This window comes from Megalobrama amblycephala, linkage group LG8 (assembly GCF_018812025.1).
Source record: "Megalobrama amblycephala isolate DHTTF-2021 linkage group LG8, ASM1881202v1, whole genome shotgun sequence".
Taxonomy (NCBI): Eukaryota; Metazoa; Chordata; class Actinopteri; order Cypriniformes; family Xenocyprididae; genus Megalobrama; species Megalobrama amblycephala.
The window spans coordinates 24108645-24133363 of record NC_063051.1 but is presented as its reverse complement, the minus strand read 5'-3'; the positions used below and the strand labels follow the sequence as shown (position 1 = coordinate 24133363).

Sequence of the window (24719 nt, the reverse complement as noted above, 5' to 3'; positions counted from 1 at the left end):
TGTTTGTAAAGTTACTCGATTGTAAGTTGATTTAGATAAAAGTGTCAAAATACTGTAATAAGTATATGTAAACCTTTACAGGACATTAGTTAAAAGGAATGGGCATGAAAAACAAAATTATGATTTAGAATAACATTACAAGTGGACTTCAAAGAAAAAACCAAATGCTACAAAAGTGTAGAATGTGACCCTGTTAAATGGCTTTAAGAGTAGAAAATAGGTTTAGTCAATGGCAGAAAGCTCAGCAGTGTGTTGAGTGTCTTACCCAGGCAGGTTGGCAGCGTTTGTGTGGGCATGGAGCCATGGCAGCTCTTCATGTTGACAGAGCAGGTGAGGTGTACAAACAGAGGAGGCATCTCCAGCTGCGGACCCTCCACCTCCAGCAGAGAGTCTCCATCCAGAATACTGAAGGAATCCTCATCCTGGTTGACTGTGTTGGAGTCAGATGGGGACACGCCTTCACCTCCGTCCTGTTCTCCAGCCTCCGCTTTGCCATTTCCACATTCCTGGTACTCCACCTCCAGATCCGTGTCACTTTCCGTCACGATACAACAGCCAGACACGTTCTCTGTGCATATGCAAAAGATTAATATACTTCTAGTTTACTAACAAGTGCAACAGACTTCACATAGAACTTTACAAATCAAAATGGACCCTATTAAAGGTGCCCTAGAACCAGTTTTTTACAAAATGTAATATAAGTCTAAGGTGTCCCCTGAATGTGTCTGTGACGAGCAGGGCGGGCGAGAGCCGTGAGGGAATGGAGCGAGGCCGCCTCGAGTCTCTCACGGAGGAGCTACGGAGGCATAAAAGGAGGAGGGACGTCAGTGAAAGACGAGAGAGGACCAGGCCTGAACTTTATTTTATGTTTTATTATGTTTGTGTGGCCCTTATTCCTCGGCTGGGATCGTGTAGAGCCCTTTGAATTTGCATTTGAAACTGCAATTTGGACCTTCAACCCGTTGCACCCCACTAAAGTCCACTATATGGAGAAAAATACAGAATGTTTTCCTCAAAAACCTTAATTTCTTTTCGACTGAAAAAAGAAAGGCATGAACATCTTGGATGACATGATGGTGAGTAAATTATGAGGAAATTTTAATTCTTAAGTGAACTAAGCCTTTAATCTTATTGAGTGCACCTTTAAATATGTTACAAATGGCATTAATTGTCAAATTAGTTACTGATCATGAACTTTATCAAAACAGCCTGAGCTGGACACTTCGATATGGAAGATATTTCTGATTAAAAATTACGCACTCGGGTAACAAACTGAACATTCAATGTGTCATAAATGATGTCTAACCGTCTTCAGTAGCCAGTTCAGCTTCAGACACCTCACACTCTTCACTGGGTCTCCGCTCTCCTTCCCTGTCTGAGTCCTCCTGGAGATGATGAAAGAGAGGAAAGGAAAACAGTTACTGAGTTTAAGGTCCCATTCATGTTTACAAGGTATCTGGTTGTAAAGTTCAGCGCAAATTTGAGTCAAACGTTTGATTATGTAAGACTATACCAGTGTTTCCTACACAGCTGTGGTTTTGAGCAGGGTTGTCTAAATATATATATTTTTTTTAAATGTTTTGCAATTTGTATATATATATTTGTATATTATATTTTTTATAATATATATTTTTTAAATGAAAACAACTTAACTAATTTTAAATTAAAACTAACTTTTTTGTGAATGTACAATTTTTTCTACATATTGTCATATAAACATTAAGTAATGTGTAGTAGTGACCAGCTAAGGACAAAAAAGAAGGAAAATATTAATTTAATATTACTAATACTGTCATAATTATTATTATCAAAACCTACAGTTGAAATGAAAAAAAAAAAACAATAAATAATAATTTATTAATATTGCAATAATACTACACAGTAAAATCCCCAGAGTTAAATCAACTCTGCTCAGAGTACATATGGTACCTCTCTAAATAGTGTTAAAATAACACTGAAGCAGAGTTAAAGTTTATGAGATAATTAAACAATTAATAAGGCTGTGACTGAAGTCAGTTGTAGTTCTTGTGTTTCTCTTTTGTTCAGTCTGCTTGTTAACAGCAGGTGTTCATCACTAATGCACAATAATCACTTAATTAATTGTTTAATTATCTCATAAACTTTAACTCTGCTTCAGTGTTATTGTACTCTGTACCATATGTACTCTGAGCAGAATTGATTTAACTCTGGAGATTTTGCTGTGTACTGTACTGTCAAATAAATACAAGTATTTAACAATTATAATAATAATAATAATAATAATAATTTTACAAAAGTACAATTACAATACTAATATTTACGGCTGCCTTAATTTCTTTGCTTTTAAACGTTAAACTACAGAATGTGGGTTGTGTTTTCAAATGCATGTTACAAGCGACCCAAACTCACAGAAATCTGTATAAATATGGAAAAGAAAAAAACGACATACCTAAGTAAGCACTCTGATGGATAGAACTGATTAAAATCGATAACTCATTAATTATTCGCTCATTAGAGACATTTGCTCATGAATAAGACTACATTGGGTGTGCTGTGTGCTTATTATTGCAACACAATAGTAAGGTGTTCATTTGTATTGACTGGGTGTCTATCTCATCAAAAAATAAAAATGCATTTTCAAAATCACTGAAAAGAACAGAATGCTAAAATATTTCAATAGCACACCTCTTTTTTGGAAGATGGAAGGCAGTAAAAGAAATAATGTGGGTTGGACGGTACAGTCTTGAAATACTGAGCACCAATTTCCATGAACTTATCCTGCAAAAATGAGCAGAATGCATGATATTGTTAATACAGTTTTAAAAATGCTGTTTCTACATCCCTCACAACACTTGGTGTCTGCCGTACCTGTATGATTTTATGCAAATCAGGATACACTTCACACTTCTGCTGGGACTGGAGAAGAGACAGAGGGAATTCTGGGATTTTCGGAGACCTCGGTTCATCCAGGTCCAGCGGGGAGGAGGGGACAGAGAGTTTTCCTCTGGAATCAGCTTCGCTCACATCCTCCAGTTCAATACTTTAACAAAAATACAAATAATATCTGGATAAAATGAAAACAAAGCATTAACAACAAGTCCCACAATGCTTTGCTCTCTGGTCAATACCTGGATGAAGATACCAGTGTGGCTCTGTCAGCTCCATTATCCTCTCCCTCACCAATGATGAATGTGGTGGGACCGTTAGTGGACTTGCTTATGTTGACACAGCCGTGCAGCTCATGACGTTCACGAAACACACGTATGTGTCCGCACAGGGTCTGCAGGAAGGAAGTGATGTCGATCTCCTGCAGCGACTCCTCGCAGTAGTCCATGGCCGTCAGTACGTCCTGCGAGCTCACGTTGTACGACTGCTGCAGACTGCGATAAACACCTGTCAATCAACACAGGCACAAGGCTGATGAAATCATTTGCCATGAAAAAGACACTAATTGCATTTTACATAAAGAAAATTTAGAGAAGATTATTGTAACATTTTTGTGAAAATTAAACATTTTTTTTGTGGTTAAGCATCCTCATTGAGCTTTTTGCCTGCTGGATGTGCACACTTTGTCTAATTCTAACTATATGTATATATGCATATATTTGTGTGTGACCTTTGACATAGCTCTGGTAGTAGTGTTCCTGTAGAAGGCTGCAGTAGTTGGCCACTTCTTTGTGTTTGTGAGGGTGCGTCATGAGCTCAGTCCAGGAGGAGGCACTGCTGCGCTCTTGAGAGATTGACCTGCCAAGAGAGACACACACACAAACACACACACCAAATAACACGAGGCCACAATCTGCCACACATTTTCTACAACACTACACCAGACACCAACCTAAAACACCAGAGACAAGCAGCAGGAATAGTCAGTAAGACCCAATTCAAATACGGGAAGCACCACTCTGAAAAACTGGCTCTTTCTGTCACATATTTGAAATTTTGAGATCAGGTAACCATTTTGCTTTTAGCTGATGAATTTAAATTTAAAACGCAGTTCAATTACAGCCCTACAAAAAAAGACACAAGAGCTGTTTATTATCGAAGTAACATTGAGTCAGACCTATATTATGTCAAGCACAATGTAATAAAAATAATAAAAATAAATAAACATTTTTTTGAAACACCATCTTGAAAACGCAATAGCGTGAGAAAACAGAGAAAACATGCAACAATCATCTCTTTTCATCTCTTCTTTGTCAAAGAAGCAAATACATGCTCTTTATTTTCCAGATTATTACATGTAGAAAGAAGGTGATTATATACCCTGTTAAACACAATAAACATGTTTAATTAATTATTTTTTAAAAATCAGTTCTAAATGGATGATTGCTGATGGTGTTAATTTTAAATATTAGCAGCCGATACATCAGTATTTCTGAGTGTAATACTTATATTCTCCAGTGCAATAGGTAATTTATTATTATTTATTATAGGACATTACATTTATCTACACTGTCCAAACGATGATCAAATGTAAATACTAGTTGTGTTTGCTGTTGAAGAGGATGTGGAAAATATCAAACCAGTCAGCAGCAGAATCAAACAAGCTTTAAAGGGTTAGTTCACTCAAAAATAAAAATTCTGTCACCCTCATGTCATTTCACACCCATAAGACCTTCGTTCATCTTCGGAACACAAATTAAGATATTTTTGATGAAATCCAAGAGGTATCTGACTCCTCCATAGGCAGCAATTTAATTCAAGGCCAAGAAAGGTACTGAAGACATTGTTAAAATAGTCCACGTGTCTACAGGCAAGTGCTTCAATCTATCGCATAACACAGTTGCGGAGACAATCTATTCGTTCCGGTGAAATCACAAAACAAAATGCACACAAACTTGTCCATGCTCTTGATATACAATCACTGATAAACACCTTTGAGAAAAAAAAAAAAAAACTATACAAGGGGAAAGAACCAAGAACATCTCTGACGCTTCACAAAAGTTCTACCACCAGACCATTAAGGAACAAGCAAATCTAAGTATTTATTCACAGACGTGAAGAATCTCAGGACTAACAATATATTGAATTATAGTAGATGTAAGGATGAAACTATAACCTTAAACATGACTTGAATTAATAAATTAATAAATTAAACTCAATGTACCATTTAAATTGATGATTTCTGGACATTGCAATGTTATTTTTTTCTGTTATTGTACATATTGTATTAGCACCCCCACCCCACTCCGGTCCCACCCACTTTTTAAAACAAAGTTACGCCACTGTTGTCGCTTCATAAAATTAAAGTTGAACCACTGCAGTCACATAGACAATTTTTTACAATGTCTAAAGTACCTTTCTGGACCTTGACAGTGGTAATTAAATTGCAGTCTATGGACGAGTCAGAGAGCTCTCGGATTTCATCAAAAATATCCTAATTTGTAAAGGTGAACTTACGAGTTTGGAACAACATGAGGGTGAGTAATTAATGACAGAATTTTCATTTTTGGGTGAACTAACCCTTTAAGAGCATGCAAAACAGCTTTACAGCCATGAAGCAACAATATCCAAGAATATACGGCATAGGTTTTACCATTTTTTGTGTTCAACAAAGCAGGAAAAATACATTAAAAGGAAAAGCCAGGTGGAAAAGAATCAAGACGCTGAGGACACCAACATAATATGTTCCCTAAAACGTGTTGTTCAAAGAAGCACTGAGTATTCAGACACTACCACCAAGACAGACGTTTATCAGTTGAGCATACCAGGTTAACAAAGACTGATAACAAATACTAATTTCATAAAAAAGAGGACATATTGTAATGTTATATTCCAGTCATTTCATCCTAATTTTGAATGCCTTGGGATGTCCTAAATGTCTACCTGCAGGAAACTAACCTCCAAATTTCAGTATGTACACTATCAGTCAAAAGTTTGGACACATCTAATCACTTTTCACCATTTTAAAGCCATGAAAACTCTGAAAAACCACAAATGGATGCAAAAAAAAAAAGTGAGAATAATGAAACCTCCCTTACATTTGAAACTGTATTGAAAATGCACGAAGAACACATGGAACACATATGATGGATATGCATTTTCATATTGCTTCTTTTCCAAGTGTAATTAGAAAGTCAGAAACAGACATTCAGACACACACATCCAAACTTTTGACTGGTACTGAACATCAGAAGGCAGAAAAAATAACCCTCAGCAGGAAATGAGGTCTTAAAACATATTAGACAATGTAGAACAATCCAAATCACCATGTACCTGAATCAATAAAAATATAAATTGCAGATCGTAGAATTTAACTGTGTTTCTATAAGAATATAAACTATATTGCCAAAAGTTTTGGGACACCTGCCTTCATGTGCACATGAACTTTAAAGACATCCCATTCTTAATCCGTACGGTTTAATATAGAGTTGGCCCACCCTTTGCAGCTATAACAGCTTCAACTCTTCTGGGAAGGCTTTCCACAAGGTTTAGGAGTGTGTTCATGGGAATTTTTGACCATTCTTCTAGAAGCGCATTTGTGAGGACAGGCACTGATGTTGGCGAGAAGGCCTGGCTCACAGTCTCTGCTCTAATTCATCCCAAAGGTGTTCTATCGGGTTGAGATCAAGACTCTGTGCAGGCCAGTCAAGTTCCTCCACACCAAACTCGCTCATCCATGCCTTTATGGACCTTGCTTTGTGCACTGGTGCGCAGTCATGTTGGAACAGGAAGGGGCGATCTCCAAACTGTTCCCACAAAGTTGGGAGCATGAAATTGTCCAAAATGTCTTGGTATGCTGAAACATTAAGAGTTCCTTTCACTGGAACTAAGGGGCCAAGCCCAACTTGGCACAATGCAGGTATCATTCTCCTGGCAACCGTCAATCCCAGACTCGTCCATCAGATTGCCAGACAGAGAAGCGTGATTCGTCACTCCAGAGAACACGTCTTCACTACTCTAGAGTCCAATGGCAGCATTCTTTACACCACTGCATCCAACGCTTTGCATTGCACTTGGTGAAGTAAGGCCTGGATGCAGCTGCTCGGCCATGGAAACCCATTCCATGAAGCTCTCTACGCACTGTTCTTGAGCTAATCTGAAGGCCACACAAAGTTTGGAGGTCTGTAGCTATTGACTCTGCAGAAAGTTGGCGACTTCTGCCCACTGGGCACCTCGGCATGCACTGACCCCGCTCTGTGATTTTACGTGGCCTACCACTTTGTGGCTGAGTTGCTGTTGTTCCCAATTGCTTCCACTTTGTTATGATACCATAAACAGCTGACCGTGGAATATTTAGTAACGAGGAAATTTCAAAAATGGACTTATTGAACAGGTGGCAACTTATCACGGTACCACACTTGAATTCACCGAGCTCCTGAGAGCGACCCAATCTTCCACAAATGTTTGTAGAAGCAGTCTGCATGCCTAGGTGCTTGATTTTATACACCTGTGGCCATGGAAGTGATTGGAACACCTTAATTCAAAGATTTGGAGGGGTGTCCCAATACTTTTACCAATATAGTGTATTTCCAAATGTAATTTATTCCAGTGATGGCAAAGCTGAATTTTCATAAGTGTCACATGATCCATTAAAACAATTATTTTAACATTGATTTGCTGCTCAAGAAACATTATAATAATGATAATAATTGATTTGTGGTACATTTTTTCAGGGTTCTTTGATGAACAGAACGAATGAAATAGAATCTTTGATTAAATAGAATCTTTTGTAGCATTTTAAATGACTTTACTGTCATTTTTTATCAATTTAATGCATCCTTATTGAATAAAAGTATTTCTTTCTTTGAAAATAATAATCATAATAATTACTGAGCCCAAACTTATGAGCAGTAGTGCATATACAGAGATAAAGGTTTGGTTTCCTTCTGTTATTTTAAGACCTCATACCCATACCCAAGTCTTCTGAAGCCTGATATCCCCTCATTGCAGTCACTTTCCTAGAATAGCAAAAAACCCTCCAGAGAAAGGGAAAGGAAGAACGACCATCCTTAGTGTAACAGGGCCAAAATGGCCCCCTCAAAACCCTCCCGCCCCGTCCCCGCTATAGGGCGGCAGCAGCAGGAAGCAGTAAGCAGGGCTACCTGTATTTGGGCTGCTGACTGAACTCCCAGGTGTCTGTCTCTTGAGCTCTTCTCATCCAAAGAGAAACCAGACAATAAAACATTAGGATGACCACATGATGCCCTCTGAAATGATCAAACACAACAGCTCTGTTCCAAAACATAGCAAGCTGCCTACCTAGGCATCATTTTTTTAGACATGATAAAGGTCTCAATATACTTCAAGTGAAATCATAGATCAAACTTGTGTGACATCAATTCGAACAAAATCAGGCCAAAATTAAGCTCATTTGGAATTCATTTCAGGAGTCTGAAACAGCTTGTCAAAGAAAACTTTCCGGAAAATTTCACTCTGGCTGGTAAACACCTTTGTAGTGATTACGCAATAGGTGGGTGTGGCCCTAAGGCTCCGCCCTCTTTGAGGTGGAAATCTTCTCTGGTTTATTTCTTCTGTAAAAACATTGAGCATTGGAGCGCTGCTTTATAGTAGAAATTGAAGTTGAAATTCTAATTGAAAGTCTCACTGACACTTTAATAGAATTCAGAATTCAGAATTTAATAGAATTAACAGAATTCTGTCCTTTTTAGGGTCTCGTCTTCCTGTTTTTGGTTCGTTTACATGTCTTTGGTCCGTGTTGCGATCATATATCATTAGAACCACACCAGAGTTCATTTGGAAGTGGACCAAGACCCATCTTTTCATGTCGGTTTTTCTTGTCATAGTCACAAGTTTGCCCATCACAGGCATCAGACGCGTCTCCACGCAGCAGATTGTTTGTGTGTGTGACGGATGGATTCCCGCCGCTGTTTTGACTACTTTACACATTTTATAAGCTCTTCACGAGTTCCCAGCTGGACAAAATACCATTACATGCAGGCTACACACACACAACGAGCGCATTTATCTCAGCACACAGCATTGTTTTGGATGTTCGGTAAGTTCCATCTCAAAATAGGCAATACGTCATAAAATCCGACCAATCACGTTGTGAATGTATCCCTATGCTTTTAGGTTCGGTATCTTTTGGTTCGCTGATAAAATTGCCAATCTGAACGCTAATCGGACCAGGACTAAATGTTTTTTTTTTTTCTTCTTTGGTCCGGACCAAATGAACCAAACGAACCGAACTACAAGTGTGAACACACCCTTATATTACATTTTGTGAAAGGTGTATTATAGTTCCCCTTTAAGGGAATCTATTGTATAAAGTGCTATAAAAATAAACTTGACTTGACTGGAGGTCCGAATTGCAGAGCTTGTGCAAACCAATGTACATCACTATAATCAGATGATTTCTTAACTGTTTTTTTTTTTTTTTTTTTCATTTTGTCATTTTTGTTGTGTGTTTATTTTGTTATTGAGAAACACATTTTGCTGTGAGTATATCTGTGCATTAAAGGCACAATATGTAAATTTCGCCACTAGAGGTCACCTATTCAAAACAAAGGCGTAACTTGATGACGCAGAGTTTGAGCGCGAAATCATGGGAGATGTCGTTTTCATCTCACAGCCGGTGGAAAAGAATTGGGATGGGTCAGTAAGCTTCAGTAAGCTAGATCATGGTACCCGCGGAAAATCAAGAAAACAAGATTTAAACAATAAGACCAAACGTTTTGAGGTATATAAGAATGATTAGTTTTCTGTCTATAAATGTATCCCAACTGTTGTTCCCTTATCTAATAATACATATTAAAGCATCTTTGGTATTTCCATGGTTTCGAGGGAAACGCAGGAATGACGTCACTGATAGGCGATGCACAGACATGGTTCGTGTCCTGTTTAAAATTTCTTATTTCTCTGGATTTAAACATTCTTGGAAACATCTGGGATAATGCAAGTACAAAATATTAACACTGTTCTAGCGGGTTTTAGTTATTTTAATCCAAAAATCTTACATATTCTGCCTTTAAGGATGTTATTGATGCTTTTATTCAGAGCATGCAGTGTTTATTGCTAATGAAGAGCATTTAAGTTCAGTCACTTTTGAGTTCCTATTTCAGATGCTGCCTTAGAAAGTAGCTGTTTAGGTCGACAGTAGGCCGCTCTATAGGGTTTGGAACAGAGCTGATGACCAGAGACCTTCAAGGTAGGCACAGTAGCTTTCATGTGGACATGTGTCTCAGTACCTGAAGAAGACGTCTCTGGGCTTCCGTCCTGACCGTGGATGGACCAGCTGTTCTTTGAGGGAGTCCAGTGAGCAGTTGTAGATGTAGATGGGGCAACGGGGTCGTGCGGCGTCAGTGCCGCTCTGCTGAGACACCTGTCTGCTGAATGTGATGTGACAGTCTCGCTTTTGGGGCTCCATAAACTGCACGCCATCCTTCTCTTCTGAAGCTAAAAGTTACAGGACAGAGACATAAACATCTCTCCCAGCCATGTTAAAACCTCCCGTGGTTTAAACAAATAGGGCTGGGCAACAAACTCAAGATCCTCTTCTCTTATATCGAAATCCTCCGACATTTCTCTTTAAAAATTCTCATTTTAGATTTCTAATAAAGCTTGGAAGAGCCCAGATATTTTAAAACATAAAACCGACTGTGTTTGTCTGAAAGAAGACAGTCATTTACACCTAGGATGGCTTGAGAGTGAGTAAATCATGGGATAATTTTTGGGTGAACAATCACTTTAAGTTTAAGTTATTTATATTGTATTTTATTTCCGTTAACATGAAAGTAAATGTTGTTTTACTGTTTTAGTTTTAGTTAACTATAAAAACCCTGATTTGAAATTCCTCGAACCTCCCTTGTTTGGTTTTAGTTTCTGTAATTTCTGCAAATTTGCCGTGTCAAACCCTGTCTGGAAAAATGTAATTGAATTTGAATCCCATACCTGCATCGCTTGTATTCATGTTGGTTTGTTCTGTAGACGTCTCCAATACTGCTTCTGGTTCAACTGTGGACCCCTCTCTGGATGCAGAGTGGCCCCTGATATCTTCTCCATGTTGACCAGAACCAACATCAGCAGCAACCTGTGGACCATTGGCAGAAATGCTGATGGAGTCTGCCTGTGTTTGGCTGTTGCCATGACTACAGGTCTCCTCCTCTTCCAGGAGGCTGCTGTTGATTGGAGGTTCAGTTTCCAGCCCAGAAGACATCAAAAGGTGCACATCTGCGGTCAAAACAAAGCTTCAATTTTATATATATATATATATATATATATATATATATATATATATATATATTATATTATATATATATATATATATATATATATATATATATATATATATATATATATATATATATATATATATATATATATATAAGTAATATTAGTAATATTAGTTTGGTCAAACACTGATGGGTTAAACTGTGGGCATGTTTCTTGTTTTCAGCCAAGAATGTATGTGGCTAAATAAAAAGCAGTAAAATAACATTAATCTCATGATGTGTGCAAGCATAAAAGACTGCTGAATTCTAATTGGTGTGGCATTGACAGATGATGCACCTGTAAATGTAGCTGGCAGGAAAGTGAGCAGGATCTGCTGATGGCTGATGTATTTGGCGTAACATTTCCAGTGAGGAGATAAGCCGTCTTGCTCCAGGCCAGCTGGCTCATCATCTACAAGATCTGCATTGCTGAAACTCTGCCAGGAACAAAGAAACACACACTGTAACAACTCTGCCAACAACAGAGAGATAAGTACACTACTGTTCAAAGGTTTGGGGTCTGTAAAGGTTTGGGGTCTGTAAGAACTTTTATTCAGCAAAGATCCATTAAATTGATCAAAAGTGACAACAAAACCATTAAAAATCTTTTGTAACATTTATAATTTTCAAAATGCTGTTCTTTTGAATTTTCTATTCATCAAAGAATCCTGAAAAAAATATACCAGTTTCCACAAAAACATTAAGCAGCACAACTGTTTTCAACATTAAAAAAAACAATCTTGACCCCAAACTTTTGAAAGGTAGTTTGACTGACCCCAAACTTTTGAAATGTAGTTTACATGTTACACTTACATAACACAAGTAATCTAACTCTGATGCTGAAGTGAGAGATGGTAAATCTGTTAAAGCCTCATTCTGACCCATCTGACATCATTTTAAGCATTTTTAAAGGGTTTGTACAGGTCACTATCATGAGAGGGGTCCAAAATGGAAAGCAAACTGAAACAAATTATATAATTATTTTTTTAATATTTTTTACAATAAGGTTCATTTAGTTAACATTAGTTAACTACAATAGTTAACATAAATATGAACTGCACTTCTACAGCATTTATTAATCTTTGTTAATGTTAATTTCAACATTTACTAATACATTATTAAAATCAAGAGTTGTATTTGTTAACATTAGTTAATGCACTTTGAACTAACAAACTATGAACAGCTGGATTTTTATTAACTAACATTAACAAATACAGTAACAAATGTATTGCTCATGGTTAGTTCATGTTAGTTAATACATTAACTAATGTTAACAAATGAATCTTATTGTAAAGTGTTACCATATTATTATATAGAAAAATTCTAAATATTTCTAACCAGCTATGAAAATTTACTTTGCAATGTTTTGCAGTTTTCCCTTACTTATTAGTGACAGACAAACATGCATCCGTAGCTCAAATAGTAAAGTCATGGTGCAAGCAACACTAGTTTCAATTCCAAATTCAAATTGATGTTAAAATTTCCACTGTGGTAAAAAACATGAACAGCTTCAACAGTGAGGGTCAGACTGGCTCGCGAGCACCCCTTTGTGTCCGACATGCGCCCTCGATGCGCACTTTTACCGAGCCTGCAAGCCTGCAAGCTCCGCAGCAGACTTCTACCCGACAGTCAAGGTGGTATTACATCACGAAAATGTGGAATCGGAAGAAGATCGCGAGAGATTAGGGTTCCATTTGGGAAAGGACCATTATCTTTCTTAAAATTGTGTTTAAACCATGCACTACGTTCTTGATAATGTTTTTAGCCAACTGTCAAGGTACTCCATATGAATTACTAGCCAAAGACAGCAGGTGTGCCCCACTTTGCGTACTTTGCACTATTCTATGCCGTTTTGTAGTATAAATAGCGTGAGTAGTGTGCTCACGCTGAAAATTCCAAAAATGATGCACTTAATTAACCAAAAAAATGAAGTGTGGAATGTTGGACACTTAATGCACTCAACAGTCGCAGCTTTAATTATGTAGTTGAATGACAAAATAACCTTATAACATTCATACACTACACGGTTGAGTACATAAGTAGATAGTTTATGAGTGGATGAGCATTTGAACTGTGGAGATGTAATATGAGATGAAGTACCTGTAGTGTGCTGGAGGACCCCGTCACCTCTTTACTGCTTCCAATAGTGTGGAAAGAAAGAACTGTGTCCTGCCTCTCCGGAGTCTTCAAGCTCTCTTCTGAACATACACACGCACACACACAAATAAACTTAATAACACGGATATCTTCTTATGTCACTACTAATTGCTAATGAAAAACTTAAAGCTTCATTTGGGATGTCTGGCATCCATTAGCATGAAGTCTTTCAATTACGCTGTTTTTTTAATCATCTACTTAATTTAACATTTTGTTTCTCCTTCACTGATCACGATGCTATTAAATTTATCAAACACTTTAGCAAGAGTAAATGAAAGCAACAAACCATCGTCTGTTGTGTGTTCTGCCTTACCAGAAATTAAAGAAATGTTCTGGGTTGAATATTATTAGGACTAACTAAAGCAACAAGCCCCAAGAAGCCATGGTTTACAGTGAATTTAGAACAGCTACGGGGCGTTGTTAGGCACGAAGCTGGGTTTTCTTGGGTTCATGCTAGTTCTGTTATGATTCGGAGCACTAACCTTCCTAAATCATGGAGGTTAACCACTAATAATGGAGTATACACTACTGTTCAAAAGTTTGGGGTTGGTAAGATTTTTTAATGTTTTTGAAAAAAATTCTCTTATGCTTACTAAATCTGCAGTTATTTGATCAAAAATACAGTAAAAACAGTGAAATATTAATTGCAATTTAAAATAGCTGTTTTCTATTTGAATATGTTGTAATTTATGGAATTACAATATAGGAATAAATGTAATTTATTCCTGTGATCAAAGCTGATTTTTCAGAAGCATTATTACAGTCTTCAGTGTCACATGATCCTTCAGAAATGATTCAAATATGCTGATATGAATGACTATCATTTTAAATGCATCCTTGCTGGATAAAAGTATTCATTTCTTTTTCTTTTTTTAATCAATAAAAAAAAGGTCCATTAGTTAATGTTAGTTAATGCATTAACTAACATTAACTAACAATGAGCAATACATATGTTAAACTAATTATTAATCTTTGTTAATGTTAATTAACAACTGTTTATTGTTAGTTCCTGTTAGTTCAGGTCCATTATCTAATAATATTAACAGATACAACTTTTGATTTCAATAATGCATTAGTAAATGTTGAAGTTAAAATTAACTAAGATTAAAAAATGCTTTAGAAGCATTTAGTTCATGTCATTTAATGTAGTTAACTAATGTTTACAAATGAACCTTATTGTAAAATGTACCAAAAAATCTTACCCCACACTTTTGAACTGGTTGTGTAATTTGTATTTTCCTGCATGAGTACCATAGACATTTTAGCTTTTAAAAAAATAGTCAAATCACCTTTAATGACAGGTAGTGAGAATGGAGCCACATGACCATCTCTTTCCCGCTCCAGTATGTGATGCATGAACGCCACATGATCCTCATCAGTCAATGGGATCTCTCGATCACTGAGCTCATTCTGCAGAGAGCCGTGGAAGAGGCTGAGGAGGAGGTCGTTGGGCAGAGAGGAGGTGCTACAGGATGCGTCCACTTGCCCTTCTGTAGCAGAGGTTAAAGGTCAACAGAAATGCAGCGACACAAGGCCCTGATTTGATGGTTGAATAAAGAAATATGAATCTAAGAAAGGACAGGACGAGGGTCAAGGTGGACGGATGATCAAGTTGTACCTCGGCTAAAGGTGTAGAAGAAGAGCTCTATTTGCTGGCACTTGGGCAAGAGTTTCATCAGGTCAAACTGGAAAGGCACAGTGTGTATGCAGTCATCAGCAGCAGCAGCAGCGGGGGGGACCTCGCCTATAAGAATTACCACATCACATCACATTTTGCATGCAAACTGATTGTGACTGTGTGCAGGAAATGGGTGATGGTGGGCGTTTGTACCTGGAGCATCTTTGACACTGTTGAGAGGGCACACCTGCTCCTTATTCTGACACAGTTGAATGAGGTATTCAAAAGTGATCATTGTGGTCATGCACGACAGATCACGTGGAAAAATCTGAAATGGAGAAAAAAAAAAACAATTTGTAACCACTGGCCCTGCAAGTTCTCAGTAAAAATGCCTAAATACTTTAATAGTCAACTTGAAATGTTTTTATTTTTTTTATTTGTTTGGTCATTCTTTTTCATATGGATGTCTGTAATAATAAATTACGGCACAATCACTGCTACTTGGCCATTTATATTTATATAAATGTATATTATAAATACAGTAACATTGTATTGTTTACCTGATGCTGCAATTATAATAGCCCATTTCAAAAGCTTGTGATTTTGTTCACTTTTATTCTTTTTCTTCTTAACATCTCCCTCTCGCTGTAGTGGAGCAGTGCCGTAATATTACAAATGTATTAAAATTGGATTGTGAAAATGTCACTTTATACTATCCATTGCCACCTTATTTTACTGTATATTCACTGAAAACTTTACTCAGAAATACATTATAGAACTTAAAAGCTTTGTCAGTGCCGGTTTATGAAGGCTTGTGTCAGTGGTAATTATAGGTAACTAAAACTAAAACCATAAAAAAAAAAAAAGTTACAATAAACTGTAACTGAATTGATTAAATTCATTTCAGTAAAATTTTCACTTAGTTTAACTTGATGTACTAAAATATCTAAAACTAAAGCTGAAATAAAATGTAATAAAAACTGTTGATTGGAGTATATACATATTTAAAAATAATAAAATTAAAAATAATAAAATTTACCTGAAACAAAGTGAAAAAGTATATATGAAAAAAACTAATTAAAATATTAATAAAAACTATAACAGTATCTCAATGATACAAAAAAAACGCTGTCTCATGTAAAGTTAATATCATTATAGATCACAGTCAAGTCCCAGAATTTTGTAAAATAGGTACAAGTTACTAGGAATTTATAACTTTAACTGTACAACTGCAACTGTACAAGTAACTGAGAATCACGATTTTTTAGTTGTTGTTGTTGTTGTTGTCGTTTCAAACAGAGATCACAATTCTCTGACGATTCTAAACAGACAACTAAATAAAATAATAATGCAATTTACTAGAAGTTCTGACAAAATATTAATTGCTGTAGTCTATCTAAAAATGTTTAATAAATTAGAATGAATTATTTAAATAAAAAAATGGTTTGATTGATGATTCAATGACTCGCTCATAAAGACTCCACTTGTTTCATTACTGGATGCATCAGCGCTTTTGAACAAATCTCTGGAATAAATGATTCAATGACAAATACAATTTTTTAACAGTCACTTATTGCCACCTACTGGTGTAACAATGTATTCGATATAATCGTTGTTTGAAGCACCATGTTACTTTCAAAAGGTGATTCGCTCTATTTTGATCGCTTTCATAGACATCAGTTGTCTGGCTATCACCAGACCAAGCTCAATTTAAAATTGAACATTGGTCTGGGGAGTCTGTATGTATTTTCTACTGTACAAGAGGCGTGATCAACAAGCATTATTCGCGCAATTGGATAGTCCTTCAACCAGTCAGATCAATGATCCGGGTGACGTACTTTGCAGAGCGATGCGAAAACTCCAGACAGGTTTAGTTTGTATTGGTTTGTAGCATTGATCGGCGGTTTGCAGAAGCAGCAATGGCATCGAGCGATTTTTGCAGGTTGTGCAAAAAAAACATGAAAGTGAGTGGTATTTACACCCACTCAAGCGATTTGTTTGCTAAACTAAAGAAGTCATTCAGCATCGTCGAGAGGTTAAAAGGAATTGGATTGACGGTCGTGCGAGAGACGGGTAGATCAGATAGAGTTTGCAATCGGTGTGTAACAATCATATCGCACTTGGAACACGATCTGCTTGCTGTCGATTCTCTATCGTCATCGTGTTATAACCCGCCAATAGCGAGCAAGGTGGATAAGCCAATCTGTGATTGGTTCCTGCAAAAGTGTAACAGAAGCAGTAGAAATGAATGTACGGGTTTCCAGACTGAGTTGCCGGGCGAAATCAAATTGCCGGCAGATCAGGCTGGGTTTACCCAGTCTAAGACATCAGTGTTTATATCCGAACTATAAACTTTTATCCCATTACTTCTGTAATACTCTGAATTACTGTAAGACAGAAATATCGATACTGTGTGGTTGAAAAGACCTTTGACAAAGACTTTGACTCTTTGAAAAAGAGTTTGTGAAGTTGTTTCATACATATACATGACAACTGCTCTCTCTGGTTCAGCGACAGCAGGAACACAGGTTTGAAAGTTCGCAGTGATGTTACTTGTCAAAAGTTTAATGGACACAGAAGAATTGTTGTCATCTAGGAATAAGATCGTGTGGGTGTTTGAATCGAGATTGCGATCTTTTAATGATTAATCGTGCAGCTCTAGCATTTTATTCTAAGTTTATTTTTCAATGACATTTCCTGTGTAAGTGACAATGTGGTGCTGCTTGTTACTAACAGCCTGAGGGATCTCCTGGTACGTGAGGTTCTGAAAGTGCCGCTGCTGGTCCAATGAGCTGCAGACAGTTCCACTCTGAGGCTCCACCCAACACTCCGTCACCAAACTCAGCTCTGTGTCCACATCTATGGCCTCCACTTCAGTATCATTGTCATCATCTGTGGAGAAACTGGGCACGACGGCAAAAACAGACAGAGTTAAGCCAAATGCCCACTTCAAGACTATTCTGCCACAAAAAATTCACTAACTGTACTCTTCTGGTCTTGTAATTGATGCACCTAGTATGTGATTAGCTATGTAAAGTGGCCACCAACAACATAAAAAAACATTTAAATGTGCGCAGGGTAGTTGGTTTCGGTCTTGTAATGTGCGCTGAACCTTACAAACATCTATTCTAGACCATTAAAGCATGAGAAACATTCAGCTGAAGCCATTCAACCCTATAAAGCCTACTGTATTATATTTGACATGCAAATTTCTAAGGCCTCTAAATTATCAAGATGATCAAATCTTTGCTGAAAATCCTGTTGTACACACTTTAAAACATCCTCCTTCAGGTCATGGTTCATGTGACTTTTTTGTTGTTAAAATGTATCAGTGGCTTTTGGGAAATGTTTATTTGTTCATCTCTCAGTCATCACTGTATTGCATTGCATAATCTTACTAAGACATTATTGTGAGATATTAGAGTAAAGACTTATATTTATATATGCATTTTATGCAATCAGTTTCAATACTGTTATAAAGATCTAAAGGATTTACATTACAAATTCATCTTTTAGCCATATAAGCAATCAGCAACTGCACCAAATCAGAATAAAACTGTGGTGTTTTTTACTCTGAGTATTAAAAATACTATTTTTCTGACTATGATTTCATATTTCAGGCTTTACATGGTTAAGAATTTAGCAGTGAACAGAAACAGAAAGCTCTGGTTTGCACAGGTGTTACCTGTCCTTGGTAGAAGTGGAATGAGGTGGAAATAGGATGTACTGGACTATGCAGGTGTGTTTTTCTCCATCCAAATCAGCTGGCAGACTCTGCATACAGTTGTGGCTCAAAGTTAGAGATGCATTGCTAACAAAATGCTAAATCTGGCATATACGAGCAGAGAGTGTTTATACTTTCACCTGCATTGGCAGCTCTGTCACCATGTTGACGATACCCTCCCCACTGGCGGCAAAATGGAAGCCTTCAGACAGACGGATACTGTGCAAACAGCGTCAAGTAGGGACAAATTAGTAATTTTGTAAATGCTATTATCCGAAGTTGCTTATTACAGGTAATTTCTGCTCTTCTGCATTTTTCATTTCAGACTCACTCAGAGAGCATGGAGAGGATATGAGCGACTGCATGCAGCGATACAGCGGTTCCCGGCCCGTTTTGCACGGCCCAAACCCAGCGCTGGTGCAGGAAGTAGCGGGAGAGTGACGCCACAGTGGAGGACGCCGTCCTGCTGGCAGCCATGCTGAGAGGGGCGCCCATGATGGGCGGCTGGGCGAACGGCTCCATGTTTAGGATAAAAGGGGTACGGAAATCTGACGGAAGTTTCTCGTACCTGTAGCAGGACGTCAGTAGAGGTCAGAACAAGATTAGGGGCCAGATTTGGGCCCTAATTGAAGTCAACTGTTAACTAAAACTAAACTATTAATAAAAAATTGTGTTAACTGAAATAAAGCTAAAATAAAACAATATAAAAATTTGATGAAAAACCTAAAATTAGAAATGTTGACTGAAATAAGACAAGTATACGTTGAAGAACTAAGTACTTCAACTAAAATTACTAAAACTGACATAAAATACTTAAAGCTGAATTAAAATATAAAAAACAAAAACTAATAAAATGACAAAAAGTATAACAAAATTATTAAAACAAACTGCAGTTAAAATGAAAAATTAAAACAAAATAAAAGTTGATTTATAATATTAATAAATACTATAATAGTTTATATATAATAACAATATTTATTTATATATAATAACAATAAAATAACATTGATTGAAGTCTAAATGAAATCAGTGTTCGCAAACCATTGTACTTCTATAATGTGACATTTTGGCGTAAAACAGAATATTAAATGAAAAAAAAAGCATGAATCTTTGGAATTTAATCCAGTTTATCAATCAGTAATTAATCATGAACACTGTCCCTATAAGACTTAAAATATAAAAATGTAAAAAAAAATGTAAAATTGAATTGAAAGGAAAAGCCGTTTCGGAGGATTTTTTTTATCTTTGGACTAACAAGCACCAATGAATAATACAAGAAATAATAATACAGTACAATAATACAAGATAATTACAATAACACAAGAAAATAAGGTCAGTTTTGACTTCAAGTTGACTGTAGCACTATAAAAACTTTTTGTACATGCTAAAAACCTAACATAACAGTAATGAGAGCCATTCTTGTTTTATGTTTACGTCACTGACCTGATCAGTAGTTTTTCAAGAGGTTTATTGAGCACCACCACACACGGCCGGTCAGACAGCGCCGGTTTGGGCACAGGAAGAGGTGGAGACTTGGAAGGTGACGCGTTACCCAGAATCTTCCGCTTGGTCTTTGGCGTGGCCTCCTTATTCTGGACTCGATGAGGGAACCGCAGCCGCAGGATCTGCTCTCGAAGTTCATCCAGAATCTACAAACAGAGTCAGAGTGACAAACAGTCATTCTCTTATGTGGATCCTTGCTGTGCTGTTCTGAAAGCAGCTTTCACATCAAATGAACTGAACTCTAGTGTGAAACACTAGCCTCACCTTGTTCCTGGTGTGTGCAAGAGTTCCTATTGGGAAGCCCAATCGCAGCACCATGCAGGGAGCTTTAGAGATCAGACGCACCAGATAGAAGGATACGGGTGGCAACTCAGAGGCACTGTGGGAATAGTGCTCGTTAAAACACTGCTGAACTGCTCTGTAAATCTGGCAAATGAACCGTGTATGTACCTGTAAATAAGTTTGACGTATGAGTATCCCTCCACCAGGACGAAACTGCTCCAGTCCCTGAGCAGCGAGGTGAGGGCAGAGTGAGAGATCCGACACTGGACGGTACTGAATCGACCATTACTGCCAGCATTGTGCACATGCTTTGGGACTGGGCTGAACAGGGAGACATAAAGCAAAAGGGATTTATTGAACACTGACTTTTTATGTGGAGCAATAACTGTTCTCCAAACCAAGTCTCTCTCTGTTTACACCAACTCAACTTGGTGTCAGCTAAAAAGGAATCAGCCATTTCACTTCTGACTAACATGCACCAATGAATTGTTAACAATGTAGATGGGTAGTATGAAAATAAGGTCAGTTTTGACTTCATGTTGACTGTAGACTTTTTATATGGAGCGGTATTTCCAAACCAAGACTCTTTTTTATACCAACTCAAGTTAAATCTTTTGGAGTAAGATTGTCGGAAGGGGAGAGAATCGGCCCAGTTATCTTGCAGTGTGTGGTCAGCTTTCCCAACACTAGCAGGACTAAACTATATTGACTGCTGACCAGTCCAGGCTGTGCTCACTCACATGTCATGTTCCAGAATGATAGCAATGCGATGCATGTGCAGCCAGCGCTGCCAGAAGTTAGCGTCCATGGACAGGATGGGCTTCCAGTAGGAGGCAAACTGCGATTGGCTGGAGTCTTTAGAGCCACTGTGCTGGAGGGAGAGGACCTGATGGAGAACAGGATTGAGGTTAGCATGTTAATATCAGTTCCTTAATAAAGCACTTAAGCAAACGCAAACCATCCGAGGTGCCGGTCAAAGAAAACAAATCCGTATAAAAGGAGATATCAGTGTCACATGATCCTTCAGAAATCATTCTAATATGCTGATTTGCTGCTCAAGAAACATTTTTGATGATTATCAATGTTGAAAACAGTTGTGCTGCTTCATATTTATGTGGAAATGTGAAACATTTTTGTCATGATTATTTGATGTACAGAAAGTTCAAAAGCATTTATTTGAAACAGAACTCTTCTGTAACATTTTAAATGTCTTTACTGACACTATTGATAAATTTAAGGCATCCTTTCTGAATAAAAGTATTGATTTGTTAAAAAAATCTTGCTGAACCCAATTGTTTGCACTCTTTAGTTTTGTGCTAACTCACTGGTGTGGTGGATCCAGGTGGGATGTAAAAAAGAGGAACACCATTCTTCGTGCTTTCGGGGATGGTGTAATGTTCTGGGATGGAATTAAAGGACTGCAAGTGCACCAACATCTGGTCTGTCTGATTTATGCTGTTGAGAAGAAATGACATACAGCTTTACTTTACGACATCAAACTAAAACTGACAGCAAAGTGTATAAAATCCTTCTTCTGCAATTGATGTTCAAGTTAAGACATAACCCAGTGTTTAAAACCTCTGCAGAGTGTTCCAGAAGCGACGGATGACAGACGTCCGGTAGGGGCTTGTGATTGGTTTCCGCATGGTGCAGCTGATGTCATGGAGGATGTCATAACTGCCCTCCATCGTCACCTCCACCCAGGTGGTGCGTTTGATTGGATCCAGGGGCCAGGACGCCACAGCAAGGTACTCGATGCGCATGTTATGCTTCCAAAGGAGGACCAGCTTCACCTCCAGCTGACTTCCTCCTTATAGAGAGACAGATGATTACATAGTTATTTAGAAATTCCAATTACCTCTTTCAAGGCAGCATTAAAGGTGAAGTATGCCATTTCTGTGACAGTAGTGGCACCTAGCAGAATTATACAAATAAAACATATTTTCAAACGCCCCTTTCACGTGTAGCATCTCCCCCAACTCAAACATCACAAACACAGCTCCTTTGGGTGCCTGTGAAGCCACGTCTCAACAGGTAAAAGTAGGCTACTTTCAATAAAAAGGTGCAACATTTTAGGAATATTTTTAGCTGTGTTGCTATGTGTCATGAGTAAGCAACTAAATAGTATAACCTATCCAACGTATCTGCACCGGGAGCATTTTTTGAGGCTGAGTAAACTGTTTGAGGCTGAGTGAATATTTTAAACTGGTACATTTGTCTTTCTGAACGAGTGCATGATGATGCTGTATGATAATGAAATGTCCATTGAAGCACATTGAAGCACGCTGCATAGCATTGCAATGCCAGGTGGCTTTGACGTGTTCATGACCTGTTTAAACTTTGTGGGTCTAAATGCAGCGAATTTTGTCTTGCACTTCTATAAATGAAGATCAATTTCTTTTCACATGTAACGTGTCAGTCATGGTCCCACAGCGGTTAAACACCCTCTGGCTCCACCTGCTACAGAAGCCATGCCTCAAACTCACGCTATAGTTTGAGCTGGAAAGAGATCTGAGCGAACCACTCTCAATGTTTAGATGGTGACTGGGAGGCTCAATGTTTACACTTTTGGGGGAGATAAATCCATGAATGGTATACTAATAGTACTCAATGAACAATAAACTGGGTTAAGCTGGGCATTGTATAAACTGGATTTTTTATTTAATCTTAACTTCACATATAATTTGCATAAGATCATTATACAAGCATATTTCAACATTCAATACCACACCTAATGCAGTTAAAGTACCTTTAGTGATGTTAATCTCTCGGATGGTGTATCCCTCTCTCAGTCTGATAGACAGCACACTGATCAAATCAGCATGCACTTCCTTCTCGGTGTGTTTCTTCCTGCGCATCACTAAGGCGGGGTTTCCACTGGCTGACACCAGGTGTTCATTAAAAAGTCTGTGCTGGGAGACTAGAAACACATGGACGACACAGATCAGTCATTACAGTGCTGTTTACATTGATAAAAACAAATGAGTGTGTGTGTGTATATATATATATATATATATATATATATATATATATATATATATATATATATATATATATATATATATATATATATATATATATATATATATATATATATATATATATACACACACACACACACACACACACACACACACACACACACACACAGAGTCATTCAAAAGTTTGGTATTGGGTATTTGGGATTGTTAAGGTTTTTTTTTTGTTTTTGAAAGAAGTCTCTTAAAAGCATTTATCTAAAATAGAAAGCAACATTAGTTTTGTAACATTATACGATACCATTCAAAGTTTGGGGTCAGTAATATAGAATTATTTCTTTTTGGAAAGAAATTAATACCTTCATTCAGCAAGGATGCATTAAATTGATCAAAAGTGACAGTAAAGACATTTATGTTACAGAAGACTTATATTTCAGCTAAACGCTGTTCTTTTGAACTTTCTATTCATTAAAAAAAAATCCTGAAAAAAATTACATAACTGTTTTTAACATTGATAATAATCAAAAATGTTTCTTGAGCAGCAAATCGGCATATCTGAATGATTTCTAAAGGATCATGTGACACTGAAGACTGGAGTATTGATGCTGAAAATTCAGCTTTGATCACAGGAATAAATTACATTTTACAATATATTCAAATAGAAAACAGTTATTTTAAATTGTAATAATATTTCACAATATTGCAGTTTTTACTGTATTTTGGATCAAATAAATGCAGCCTTGGTGAGCAGAAGAGACTTCTTTTAAAAATTAAATTAAAAAAATCTTACTGATCCTAAACTTTTTAACGGCAATGTATGTATACCAGCCAATCAAATCTTAGGGGTGTCTAGAAGTTTTAGAAGTGAAAGTAAAATCAAGTGCGGTTCCATGCAGTCAGATGCTTCATTTCACGAATGACTCAGCAACTTCAAACAGTACAAAAAGAAAAAAGCAGATGACCCACTGAAAATCATATGACATCTGAACTAACTAATCTCATGAGCACTTATGAAATCACCTCTAATGTGACATGAATTTTGTTTGGTTATGAGGCAGAACTGAAAGTGCAAAGACAGAGTTGAGATGCCGAGAGCTTTGCTGTCTGATGTGTGGTGAATTAACAGAGTGTTTTAAGTGGACAGAGCAATCCTCTCTTAGAAATATTCAAGCGCTCAAACATCTTTGAATGCTTTCCATCCTTCTCTGCAGTCCTCAGATCTCATTTTGTCTAATGAAACAGAAACCGTGTAATCCCTGTTTTAAACATTCAGTCCCAAATAAAGTATTTAGATACTTTAG

At 37.2% G+C, this 24719-nt stretch overlaps 1 protein-coding gene across 18 annotated transcripts in view; it reads right to left on the bottom strand.

The window, feature by feature from the left end:
- Window positions 1-24719, bottom strand: part of LOC125274089 (KICSTOR complex protein SZT2-like) — a 111675-nt gene that overhangs the window by 79285 nt on the left and 7671 nt on the right. For 12 of the 18 annotated variants that reach the window (XM_048200157.1, XM_048200162.1, XM_048200168.1 and 9 more), the window contains exons 9-33: window positions 23190-23360; window positions 22019-22250; window positions 21766-21895; window positions 21181-21326; window positions 20609-20761; window positions 20423-20537; window positions 20099-20304; window positions 18987-19223; window positions 18796-18874; window positions 18617-18705; window positions 17666-17834; window positions 15145-15259; window positions 14932-15057; window positions 14603-14803; window positions 13257-13354; window positions 11455-11593; window positions 10837-11115; window positions 10134-10341; window positions 8028-8132; window positions 3596-3723; window positions 3108-3372; window positions 2848-3019; window positions 2665-2757; window positions 1307-1385; window positions 266-568 (exon numbers count right to left, since the gene is read on the bottom strand). In XM_048200157.1, the coding sequence (XP_048056114.1) occupies window positions 266-568; window positions 1307-1385; window positions 2665-2757; window positions 2848-3019; window positions 3108-3372; window positions 3596-3723; window positions 8028-8132; window positions 10134-10341; window positions 10837-11115; window positions 11455-11593; window positions 13257-13354; window positions 14603-14803; window positions 14932-15057; window positions 15145-15259; window positions 17666-17834; window positions 18617-18705; window positions 18796-18874; window positions 18987-19223; window positions 20099-20304; window positions 20423-20537; window positions 20609-20761; window positions 21181-21326; window positions 21766-21895; window positions 22019-22250; window positions 23190-23360 (4038 nt within the window). The remainder of the gene's footprint in view (window positions 1-265; window positions 569-1306; window positions 1386-2664; window positions 2758-2847; window positions 3020-3107; window positions 3373-3595; window positions 3724-8027; window positions 8133-10133; window positions 10342-10836; window positions 11116-11454; window positions 11594-13256; window positions 13355-14602; window positions 14804-14931; window positions 15058-15144; window positions 15260-17665; window positions 17835-18616; window positions 18706-18795; window positions 18875-18986; window positions 19224-20098; window positions 20305-20422; window positions 20538-20608; window positions 20762-21180; window positions 21327-21765; window positions 21896-22018; window positions 22251-23189; window positions 23361-24719) is intronic. The other 6 variants (XM_048200167.1, XM_048200171.1, XM_048200172.1 and 3 more) reach the window with 2 other exon arrangements.